Source organism: Pecten maximus, chromosome 2 (genome assembly GCF_902652985.1).
Source record: "Pecten maximus chromosome 2, xPecMax1.1, whole genome shotgun sequence".
NCBI classification, from domain to species: Eukaryota; Metazoa; Mollusca; class Bivalvia; order Pectinida; family Pectinidae; genus Pecten; species Pecten maximus.
Window position 1 is genome coordinate 13,932,657 of NC_047016.1, and position 13,687 is coordinate 13,946,343.

Here is a 13,687-nt window from a genome sequence, read left to right on the forward strand (position 1 = left end):
ATACAAGATACCTTGTGGGTACCGCGGAAAGCCACAGGTTATACATGTTGACCGTATGAGGCGTCATCGGTCACAAGTACTACGCGGCGAGGAGAAAGTTGAAACTTCAAAGCACCAGGCAGATGAGGCCGGGCTTGAGTTATCGGAACACAAAACCGTTCCAGAATGCCAGGACGTAGCGGAGGACACTGATGTCGATACAGCCGTTGACTCGGGACTAGGACCAGAACATGGTCGTCCGCGTCGCAGCAGACATCCTCCGAGCTGGCACCGTGACTTTGTAGTATAGTCAGCTTATCAGAATATTCTCAACAAGAAGTTGGAAGTTCAGATCCAGTGACAGTAACTAATGACAGTTGTTTAAGGAGCAAGTAGTCCTTGTAGTTAGTTATTGAAATATTATACAATGAAACTTTCACTTATTCTTAATTGGTATGTGGGGACACTGATACCCGGAGGCGTGGGTAATGTAACGGAAAGCGAAAGTAGGTCTTTTGGCGGGAAATAGAAAACGAAACTAGACCTCGTCGGGCAGAAGCTTCAACGTTACGTCCCAGTAAAACATGTAAAAGACTTAGATATCTGTAATCACGTGATACTTTCGTTAGTATAAATACAGGTGAGCTGAGCTGCTCGGGTCCCATTCTGATTCTGATTTCGACGAGTGAAGATCAGGGAACACTAGTAATGTTATACTATAGAATTGCATAGCATTACCATTTACATAGGAAACAGTGTGGGCCTGAATAAGGCTGGAATACTAACACACTGTTGGGTTAGCGGATTGACAGGGTTACGGTACTGTACTTGTATTATCACAGCGGTGATAGGGAGCCTGACAGTTGACTGTTGGCAGTGCACTGTTGGTAGGTTAGTGTACAGGTAACTCTGGGAGGCTGACCGACCTATAGCTAGCGGTCGGGTTGTTGTGTATATATGTGCGCATACAGGAGCTCGCTGCAAACAGCAGTGAGAACGGCGGTCTGACGGACTGGTGCTGTATGCGTGGTTAACATATACACAGGCTCTAGCAGAGTGCGTATTGCAGCGGTTTTACTAGTAACGCGGTAGCGGCATTCAGAATCCCTGTTGTTAGTAGTATAGATAATTACGTAGTGGTCAGACAACCACTGGATACAAGCATACTCATTGTTTTTACGCCCGGGCGGCGTTACGCTCTTATAGCAGAACACATATATGTATATATTGTACTTAGGGTAATATGTAGTAAATATCTCGAATCCCAAGACGTGACTTGGTAACGAACACCTTACACGTCACAAATAGAACACAAAATTTTTGAATTTGAACATAAATGGTGGAACACACGTTCTCTGGTCTAAAGATCAGCTGGCATGGTTTACAAGTTTACAGGAATATACAAGTGATGTTTAAGCTTAATATATTATAATGAATAGATATGTTCATCTGGAATATTTTCATGACTGAATATTTTACCGTTTCCACAGCCTTGGGTATTCTGCTATAAGGTATAGTCTGTTTCATAAAACTTCAGAATAACTAATCTTAATAAGGGCGCCCCACACTGTCAATTACCCGCGCCGTGCGCCCTTATTAGGTCAAATACGGTATGTAGTCTGAAACATGGACATATACAGGGTGTATATATGTAGTCTAAAACATGGACATATACAGGGTGTATATATGTAGTCTGAAACATGGACATATACAGGGTGTATATATGTAGTCTGAAACATAGAGATCCGTGTAGTCTGAAACATGGACATGTAGAGGGTATGTACATGTAGCCTGAAACATAGAGATCTACAGGGTGTATACATGTAGCCTGAAACATGAGAGATCTACAGGGTGCACGTGTATACATGTAATCTGAATCATGGAGATCTACAGGGTGTATATATGTAATCTGAATCATGGAGATCTACAGGGTGTATATATGTAATCTGAATCATGGAGATCTACAGGGTGTATATATATGTAATCTGAATCATGGAGATCTACAAAGTGCATACATGTTGTCTGAAACATGAAGATCCATGTATACGTACGTAGTCTGAAACATGGAGTTATACATGTACATGGTGTATACATAGTCTACGAGCAAGATTTCAAGAGAGAAAATATATTTTGCTGTTAGGGCTAGCTAGCGCTTATATTAACATCCTCCCAACATCCAGGGTCATATAAGGAGACACCTAGAGTATGTAAGAAAACAAAGCACAGAAAGACAGCAGTGGAAAAATAAAGGAAACATTTAAGATCCCAAGTGTTGCATTGGGAGAAGAAGATCCATTTTTGTCTCTTCAATGTTCCCTCAAGAGAATTAAGACACGGAAAAAAGGTCTTGTTTCTTCAGGGGGCCTACTTTCAGTTGCCTTTTATGATATACATGCAGTGGGATTCAGCACAGTGGGCCTTATTATTAGGATTTGTCCCCTGAACTGAAGACAAAAGAGAAACCACCCCCAACCCCAACATATTTAAATTTTTTCCAAGCTGCTGATCGGGTTAATCTTGAAAGAAAGATTGGATCTAAACTAAATGGTATTGATCTGAAACATGAAAAGGGTGATTATACACAGCCATGGCATACTACACAATCATTATCATGGGGCTAAGATTCTGCAATTTTTCTCCAAAATACGATTTTGTGTGGACATGAATTCATGAATAAAGAATATACTTTGAACTTCATGGACTTTTGAATTCGTGGATCAAGTGTACCCACAAAATAAATGACAATTAAATCCCCTCATATATTAATGATTTTACAGTATATAGCAATATCCCAAAAACCCAAGATGTTCTCCCTTTATTCTTCGAAGGATGATCACGTGACTGTATGACATGATGGTATATATAGCTGTGTTGAGATAAGTCTTGAGTAGCAAATTTAATTAAAGAAATTATACCCTCTGGATCGTTGATTTGATCTTGATATTTCATTTCAGTCTTCAAGTAATGCTCTTTGAAATTTCAAATATTCACATAAAATGAGTAAAAAAATTAAACCTGCTGTAATAAGATACTGTGATGTAGATCTACTGGTAGGTATCTAATTATGTGCTATATTAACATTTGGTATGATAAGATTTTCTTAGTATCATGAAACATAAACTAGAAAAGTGAACAATCTTATCACTTGGCTACACACATCAAAATCGTTCACCTACAAGATGTTTACAAAATATTGAATGGGCCTGTCGAAGTGTGGATTACCTATGGAATTTATGAAAATGTGTATTTAGAATGGAGATAAGAACAAGACAGCCATATACCAATATGTAGGTGTTGTGTGCTTACATCACATAATCTTGGGGTAGAATGCCTACATCACATGACCTAGGTGTTGTATGTGCCTACATGTACATCACATGACCTAGCTATATAGGTGTTTGGTACCTACATCACATGATCTAGATGCTATGTACCTACATCACATGTCCCAGGTGTTGTGTGCCTACATCACATGACCTAGGTGTTGTGTGCCTACATCACATGACCTAGGTGTTGTGTGCCTACATCACATGACCTAGGTGTTGTGTGCCTACATCACATGACCTAGGTGTTGTGTGCCTACATCACATGACCTAGGTGTTGTGTACATGTGCCTACATCATAATTATGACCTAGGTGTTATGTACCAAGTTATATGGAAAACCTATGAAAATTTAAGATTTTATAATATATCGTGCTTTACCAATGTGTACAGGTGATATACCACATATATATATAGGCCTATATTTATTACAATAAATAAGTACAGGAAATGTACAATTTTACAAAGCACAGTCCTAATGCAAGCTTATAGTGCACAATGACCACAAAAATGCATAATCTAGACTGAAAATTCTCCAATATTATATTGGTTACTAGCTGTATAATAAAAATCAATCCAAACTTACGCTATTCTGTATACCACGGCATCTTCTTCCCCACCTACAAAGACCAAAAAGCACATGTCTTCATTCTACACCATTTGGAATGTTCATGTACACCTAGCTAGTCTAATTAATGTAAAACCATTAAACCCATATTCTACTGGAAATACAATGTAATGTATACTGGTAACAGAAAGTGTACACAGGACCAGACTGACGTTGTGTGTTCATTATGTTGACAGGCCTAGGCCACATAACTAAGGTGTTCAAGACATTCACATTTCCCATGTGATTCCAGCACAAAGTGACCTGTTATCTGGAGTTCTCTTAAGTTTGAAACACAAAACATGGAATTCCCCTTTTGCATTTACCAACATTTGATACAAAGAGCATATGTAACTCTTCCAGTTTAATTTGGAATCTTGGATTGAAAAAAACATTTCATTATATAATCATAAAACACAGTATCATATATTCAAAGACTTTTCAATGCCATGGGCCAGGATTGAAGACCTCAAGCTTAAGGCTGAAATTTAATTTAAGGCTATATATATAACTAGGAGCAATGGGGGATATACTAGTCAACCACATAATCAGTACAGAGTGAGATCTGCCAGAATCTGAATATGTTATGACACAGCTGTGGCTATGAAAAGTCATGCTAATGCAGTAATGGAAAAGGCACACATATTCTTCATCAGATATCTGAGTGCACATGCAGGCTGCTACATTTGCCTGGATATTTATAGTATAAACAATTACAGAAATAAAAATCTAATGTCTAACAAATACATAAGTAAATATTGAAGAATGTGTAACATGAATTATTCAGATTTATATAAAATGTACCTTGTCTATTTATTCATTTCTACCAGTGAAATATCAGAAATTATAAACTTTATCATTACTAGTGATTATATATTGGAATCCTCTTAATGATGACACAAATTTTGTTTCTGATCAATCAGAAGTTCTTTCTATTCACCACATTGAAATTTGCCAAAATTTCGCTTCAGATCCAAATGAAGCAAAGGAAGAATAAGAACTCTTTTTTTTTTTTGCTGCACATTGTGGTCCTTTCATTTCTGCATTACTATTGGTCTTATATCAGTTCTCAGAATCTCTTTACCCAATATCAACCTCTGGGCCTCATGGTTTTTGAGAAGAAGTTGTTAAAAGATTTTAGCCTATTTGACCCCTGTGACCTTGAATGTAGTTCAAGATCATTTGAACAAACTTGGTAGCCCTTTAATTACCCCAGCATGCTACAGACCCAGTATCCAGTCTCTCAGTCTTTTTATTGAGAAGTTGTTTGAAGATTTAAGCCTATTTAACTTTTGTGACCTTGAATGTAGGTCAAGGTCATTCATTTGAACAAACTTGGTAGCCCTTCATCTAAGCATGCTACATGCCAAATATCAAGTCCCTAGGCCTGTTGTTTATTGAGAATTCATCATTCAAAGATTTTAGCCAATTTGATCCCTGTGACCTTGGAATGTTGTTCAAGGAAACTCAATTGAACAAACTTGGTAGCCCAGCATGCTAAAGGACCAATACCAGGTCTCTGTGCGTCATGGTTATTGAAAAGTTGTTAAATGAAAAAGCTAGCGTTGGACAGACAGACAAACACCGCACCATGACATAACTACCCAATTACAGAATTCACAATCTTTAATCGGAATTGGAAAGGGCAAACTGATCAATTTTTCGATTATAATTGATCATCAACCCATTAGTATAATATACACATAAAATACATGTTTTCATACCTGCATAGGTGTCATCAGAGTCTGCCTTTCTTTTGAAATAGCAGATTGTGATATAGGAACTCACATACAGCAGAATGAAGAGCAGCATGAATATCTACAATTAGAAAATATCAATTATACAACGTTCCATTTTTTTTTCTCTTCTCCTTCTATAAAAAAACATTTCAGCATCCCAATCCCCAAAGACTCAATTACATCTAGAAAGCAAATAAAGAGTATAACATCAAACTTTTAAAGAGTACACTTATAATCTATTTAAAAGCAAACATACACATGTAAAATATATCCAATGTTATAGGTACAGTCTTTGCATTTGTCTATCTATAAGAAATTAATTTAAAAACGTAACATTGTAGAGACTGTAGTTTTCCTGAATAAATATATTCTTCATTTTTTACTGAAACTTCTGAATGAAATATTAAAAAAGATCCACTGGAATATACATGACCAAGCAAAATTAATTTATTAGATTATCTTGTTTCACTGATGCAGCATTTACAAGGAGCAGCATCATATTAGGTAGAGCAGATCAAGTCAGAACAAACTGTTTACTGTTACTGTGATAGGTCAAAGGTAAAAGAAACCTAATTTTGAAACAGAACACACCACCTCACCTAGCTGGTGAACCTATGCATGCCCCAAGTAAGAAGTTCCACAGACAATTACCCAGTGTATGAAATGGAGCCTGGACAAACTTTTTCTTTGATTTTGATGTAGGTCAAAGGTCAAAATGTAGGTTCATGTGACCTACATTTAATACATGATACTACGAAATACCTCACCTATGTGATCATATATAGGACATTTTCTTATTATCAGGAACATGGGAAAATTCACAACAAAGGCATTATGAATATGGAATTGGGTCTGAAATAAAATCAAGGGATACACACATGTACCGATAGTAGATGATGACTCCATCACCGTGACTCTACATACATTAACCAGCTGTTACATACAGCATGTATATGGTAAATTCTTAATATTTATACCAATCAAGTATTGTCAAATTAACAAGATACTACTGGACAGCTACATTATACTCATAACAATGCCTATTGTACACTTTATAGACATGCAGCTCATTACCAATGCATACATTATAATTAGAGCAATCAATATGTATCATAATATATCAATTAAAATGCATGGTATGAATTTGTTAAAATTGTTAATTATATATGTACATATAGACAAGGATGTAATTCTATCAAAATAAGAGTCATGTACATGTACATATTTACAATGGCTGCTCTACTTGTAATCAGTTGGGTATATAAATGCTTAGTATATTTGTCACTGGTATTGCTATGTCAATATATCATAAGCATTTTATTTGGGTACATGTACATTGGTTTTATTGTAATTCTAGAAATGTCAATTTAGCCAAATTGACTCCTTTTGGCCTCATCCCTCAGCCCCCTGGGGTTAACCCCAACATTTGTACAATTTTGAATACCCACCCCATAGCCATGCTACCATACAAATGTGGTATTTATGCCAAAAAATGTAATCAATCTATGAAATGAAATTGACTTTGGGATTGCTACCACACAAATGTGAGTGAAATCCATTGCTTAGTTTCAGAGAAACCATTTGACCTTGCGCTCTGCCCCCGAGGGGGTTAGCTCCTTCCTTTATACAATTTTGAATCCCTACCCTAAAAGCATGCTACCAGTCAAATATGAGCTAAATCCATTGATTAGTTTCAGAGAAGTTGTTTAAACTAATTGACCACTTTTGACCCTGCCCCTCAGCCCCACCATTTGAACAATTTTGAATTCCCACCCCATAGGGATGCTACGTGGCAAATATGGTATGAACAATATCCATTGCTTGGTTTCAGAGGATAAGTTGTTTATATCAATTTAGTCAAATTGACCCCTTTTTATCCCACCACTCAGATCCCCGGGGGTCAGCCCCGTCATTTGTAAGATTTTGGATCCCTACGTATACCCCAAGGGGTGCTACCAGTCAAATATGAGAGATATCCATTGCTTAGTTTCTGAGGAGAAGTCATTTATATAAATTCTGCCAAACTGACCACTTTTGGCCCCGCCCCTCAGCCCCCATGGGAGTCAGCCCTGTCATTTGTACAATTTTGAATCCCTATACCAAGGGGATGCTACCAGGCGAATATGAGTGATATCCATTGCTAATTAGTTTCAGAGAAGAAGGTGTTTATATCAATTTCGCCAAATTGACTCCATTTTGCCCCGCCCCTCAGCCCCCAGGCGGGATTCGTCCCGTCATTTGTACAATTTTGAATCCCTACCCAAAGGGGGTGCTACTACAAGGCAAATATGAGTTGTTTATATCAATCTAGCCAAATTGACCTCTTTAGGTCCCGCCTCTAAGTCCCCTGGGGGGTCAGCCCACCATTTGTACAATTCTGAATCCCCAGCCCATAGGGATACTTTTGACCAAATTCCGATCTGTAGTTATGAAGAAGAAGTCAATTGTTGATGGACGGACTAACACAGTGAGCTAGTAATCCAGGCCAAAATAATTTCAATTATACTGAACCTCTTTGACATCAGTTTATTTATTTCTTTGACATCAGTTTATTTATTTATTGTAAGTAATATTTTATCAAGCTTAATTTATATTTTCTTGTTAACTCTGGCTATAAAGAAATTTAAAAGCATATACCAGGTATTTATATATGTACATTGTATACATGTACAAGATACAGAGGATAACAAAAACCTTCTCACAGTAAATATCAAGCCATTGGTACATTTTGTATACAGATATACATACACATGATGATTCACAACACCTGTATGTATTTAGAAAAGCTTTGCTGACTTCATAATAAAAAATAAAACACATTGTCATCCAATAAATACAGCTTATATGATCTGGTAATACGGGGACAATGTATTTATATGTACGGTAAACAAAACATGTATAGCATACAAACATTTATTTGTGTTTACCAAACTGTGGTGTGTATACCCAGGTATATATACATCAGACAACTAGCTATAGCCTTCAGTTTTCATGTTGGTTTTGCAAATTAATGCTCAATTTGAAACTATAATTTTTCAACAAATCATGATACCCCAATCTGTGGTGATTCGTGTTTCTCAGAAAAACAGACCAGTATGTGCTGTCATGGTTGTGTCTTTGGGCAGGACACTATACCCTTATTGCTCTAAAAAGCATGCGATGGGCTTCTTGTATGTTGTTCTATGAGGTAGCCACCAGCTACTACATGGAGACCCTGCCTCAAAATTACCCTGGCTGTTCATGGGTCGAAAAACCAAGAATGAACATATGCAAATTACATAGTACTATCAATCTAATTAAAATACAGATCCTCACCTTATACTATCGTGTATAAGTTGTATGCTTTTATGTTCTTACTCACATTTCATGCAAATAAAATATTAATTCAACAGAACGCTAACATGTGTAACATCCTCAACACCTGCTAGGATATTCTGGTATAAGATGTTAATTTACATGGTACCTGTCATCTTGATATGTTTCTAATCATAACCAGAATTACATTTAATTGTCATCAGGGAAGGGGGGCCAAATATTAAATCTTGTTTGAATTTTACTCTGTGTTTTTATAAGACCTATATACATTCTTTTCAGGAGTTGACAACGCATTTGCATTTATGAGCTATAAATCATTAGAAAGATAATTTTTGAAATCGGTTACAAAACCATCGAAAATGTCAAAAAAATCAGAAACCAAATTAAATTAAATCTGATATGTGTTAGGTATTCGACATTGCGTATACAGATGCATGCAATACATTGGTACATTCGCTTGTTACTTCTTGATTAGACTAATAGTAATGATTTTGGTCTTTGTTGTATGATGCACTCATTAATTAGCTGCCTTTAGAGGGTCAAGAACACTGCAGCATGCCTGGCTTTCCAAACTCTGAAGATCTAAAGGGAGCACATCACACCAGTGCTTTATTCATTGCATTATACATTTCTATTTATCTACCTGTGCGGTTCAGGTCACAGTACAAGATTTTGATGTACATGAATGTATCCACTAGACTCTCCAGGAACGATGCATCTAGCTCTAGTCTAGATCTTGACTTAACTTTGTCCTTCACGTAATCACTATACATACAGATCATCATTAAGTTGTGTAAGGTTGCCTGGCCTGGGTAAGCCTGAATCTCTACAGATATTATTCATCAAGGAAAACCCCCTCTTTACAACTGTTATGGAATGCAATGGGACAACTAGGGAAAATGGGAAACACATGTAACCTCCCTTGACACCACTATAATATAACCAGTTGACTGAATAGTTGCACATTTTGCACACTACATTTAACACATTTAGGAAATGTTTCACTTGTAGAATATCCTTTATCTACAGGTATATCTTTGAGATCTGATTGAGCCTTTACTTTATTAACATTGTGATCAAATGTAGATGTGGTAACTAGGAAAGGTTGTGACCACTTTGTGGAACAGCTTAATTACCATCTGTTACATACGTACTAAGAAAAGGAAATCCCTGGCCAAATTCAAGAAGGAGGTTAAAACATATGATATATGTTGATGTGTGCTTTTTAGAGTCTCTTACCAAGGTGAAGTACATAATATCATCTAACTGCTTGTGTCGAACATGTTGTTTATGTTCTGTACATTGTGTAACTCTTGAAATAAAATATATTATTATATTATGTAATGTAAAGCACATTAGAGTAACTTTACAAATTAGACAGTGTGCTATTTAAATGTATATTATCATCATTATCACACAAACCTACAGCACTCGAACAAAACCTGAATTACATGTATGTATGTAGAACTAGTTTCATCACCATTAACTATCATTTAGGACTGAACACAAACATGGAAATCTGCCATGACTTATATCCCTGCTTCATATTACAGATGAGAATCTACTTAAGACTCGACTTTTGTTGGCGGCATCTGGCACAGAGTGGAGACTGATGTATTAAAGCAAGCATGCAATAACAAATTTTAGAATGTTAACAGTCTCACAGCTACAGAAGTTGTAAAATTTTAACAAGTCAGTTCATCTATAATGTAGTGTGACTGTTTGAATTTAGATAATATATCACACCAGTTGATAAACTCACTACTTCTTTTTTATTATTTCTCCATAATAAAGGTATTCAATGACACATCTTTATAGGAAACTTTATTAATATTACGTATACATAACAACATGGAACCATTTTAATGATAATTCCAAAGTTTATTATATAAGTTGAAGAGATAAATGTCTCATTACTTTTGTAATTATATGGTTTATAATTTATGTTTGTAAAATCATTCAAATTTTTCATTATTTTCTAGGAATATTCTGAATATGACATTGCTACTAAATGCAGTTATTCCATTTAATGCGATGCGGTGATTATATACTAGTGGTTTAAAGTTTGAGGTGTCCTATTTTACATATATATAGATGTATAAAATAGTTAGTAAAGGCCATGACACAGCCTTGCTCATTCGATTCTAAGATTTCCTGCTGGGTTTTAAATCAGAATAAGAGAGCTGACTTATACCGTGTACAGAAATAGTTTAACTATAGATATAGGTCAATAATTAAAATTCCTTAAATTGTTTACAATCCTTAACCGAGTCAATTCCATGGGTCTAGCAAGGAGATTTAAAACCTGTAATGTATATTGAAATACTGCAAACAATTATGTACTGCCCCCATATCCATCACAATGACCCCATCATGAATGACTCTTAAGATATAGAGTGTATGTTCTCCTTTCTCAGTGATCATGATATCATTTTTTATACATATTGCGAAGTGTCTTTGTCATAATACCAAAAGGCATTCACCTATATAGCTACCTCTGTATCAGGTTACAGATCACTTTTTTTTAAAAAAAAAATCCTAACAGAATATTAAGTGTAAGGTAATGTGTAAGGTGTGATGTTTTCACTCAACAGAATAATTTATAACGGTAAGGTGTAATATGATGTTTTCATTGAGTTGGTTGTTTAGGTGGCAGCAGAATTTAACTGAGTAATACTGATGATATTTATTGCTGTTTTCCCTTTATCTTTTAATATATACATGTTAATAATATGACCAATCAATTACAAAAGTCTGTATATGAGATGAGTCTGGTAAAAAAACATCTAGTAGCTAGATGTCCAGTATAAAGGACTTGTATTAATATAATATTAGGGGTAACAAAATATCAAACTATCATTTGATTGCATTGTGATTGTTTCCATCTGGATTCAATTAATCAATGGTAAATTCATCAATCTGATAACAATCGCTGATAGCGAGCTCAAGTATTGCTCATTTTAATATAAATGGAACTTTTCTAACTTACGATGATTTGCATTATATTGGGACTACATTATACAGTTCTGTTCCTTCCAAGCAATAAAGTCAATGATTCAGATGCTATCAAACACCCTTATTTACATATATATAAGTAATGTCTAGTGCGGTAATTATATATAATCAATGCAGCTTTACTCTCGGTTGTGTGTGTTCTGGTACCTCTATCCAGCAATATGGTGGCATATAAGACAAGTTAAAAACACAGTGTGGCTGATGTTTGCCTTCTATATATTAATTGCTCCATTCCATATGGTGGATCTAGATATGGGGAAGAGTAGTTCTGTTAGACCCCTTGTTGGCTCTTCCCATATCAAAGCCTCTGCTTCCCTCTGATAGCATTGGACATGGTCAACTGTGACTAGTTGGTATAATTTCTTATAGCATATATATAGGCGAATCGTTTTTGTCTATGGTGTTCAAGAGACTCCCGCTCTAGCTGATCTTACATGGTTGTTACACACCCATTTGTTCTGGTGTAGTAGTTGTTGTAGACAAAGTAGTCTGCATTGTCCTGTTTCCACTCAATTTCCGTAAAAAGCAACTCTTGGTATATGCACTGAACAGGTGCACAGCATATATGTATACTCCTGAGTTGGTCAGACAAGGGAAAGGTATAGACAGATCTGACTTTCAGTTTGGTGTACATTATTGGATGTTCCTCCTGAGGAAGCTGGGTGTCCGGGATACCTTGCAATTGCCAACCATCTGATGTATGTGCTGGTTCCATGTAATTAAGGTCCTTTTTGATAAGCACTCATGCCCCAGAGGTACTACTACTTCCCGCTATCTATTACATATATACCTTAGTCCTAGCCTCCAACTAGTGTCCATGCAGGATGTAAGATGATGGCATTGAATTGGCTGATCGCCTCCCAGTAATCTTAATGGCCATGTACGTCTCCCATTTCAAATGCATCAGCCATCTCTGTTGCCGTTTTCTAAAGAGGTATAAGGTCCTGTTGCAGATACTAGGCATCAAGCTGTGATCAGGTATATTGAGCCCCCTAGCTTCAGAATATTTACCATTGAGCGTATGTCATTCGGAATCCCCACTAGGCACCAGAGGATGCAAAATACGCATGATCCACACGTGCAATGCACATACGTTTATGTATACGCATCCTTCTGTCTTCTTACTTGGACAACAACTGATCATGACACACCTTCATCTGTGCTAGCATTACTTACAAATTTAAGTGAATGCATATACCCGGTATATGAAATAGATAGCAAAGTTAACACGTGCACCATGCTTATGAACAATGAAATTAAACATTGATAAACACCTATAGGAAAGTGTATTTAGATATACTTATCAATCGATGAATCTGCAGCTGTTGAAAAGGGAATGAACTAAGAAGAAACAAAATGAAAATGACACTACTGCATTAGTGTGACACTACAGATAAAAATAACTTACGATGTATTCTCGGACAGCGTTGTGGAATACTTCCTCCCGTTTGTCTACATCCACGTCGTTTTCCATTTTGATTTTATGTGTATGTCAATATCATGTACTGCCACTAAAGTCGGTCATTCCGTCTTTTTACAGATCACTGAAGTGGAAACATACTCAGCATTGTCATCATTCCGCCATTTGAATAAATTACCCACAATTCAATTTGTTATTAAAGTTTAAGGTTACTAGATACCTCATTTCTAAAAACAAATGGAATGTAAATGAGTTTATATACGTTAAACATACAAAATATCAATATTTTT

General features: G+C 36.1%; 1 protein-coding gene across 2 annotated transcripts in view; it reads right to left on the reverse strand.

Moving 5' to 3' along the window:
* LOC117318313 (limb region 1 protein homolog) overlaps window positions 1–13,568 on the reverse strand; it is a 36,455-nt gene extending 22,887 nt beyond the window's left edge. For both annotated transcript variants that reach the window (XM_033873321.1, XM_033873314.1), the window contains exons 1-3: window positions 13,386–13,568; window positions 5,633–5,726; window positions 3,888–3,921 (exon numbers count right to left, since the gene is read on the reverse strand). In XM_033873321.1, coding sequence (XP_033729212.1) covers window positions 3,888–3,921; window positions 5,633–5,726; window positions 13,386–13,451 — 194 coding nt within the window. In that variant the 5' untranslated portion in view covers window positions 13,452–13,568. The remainder of the gene's footprint in view (window positions 1–3,887; window positions 3,922–5,632; window positions 5,727–13,385) is intronic.
* Window positions 13,569–13,687: the final 119 nt, after the last annotated feature.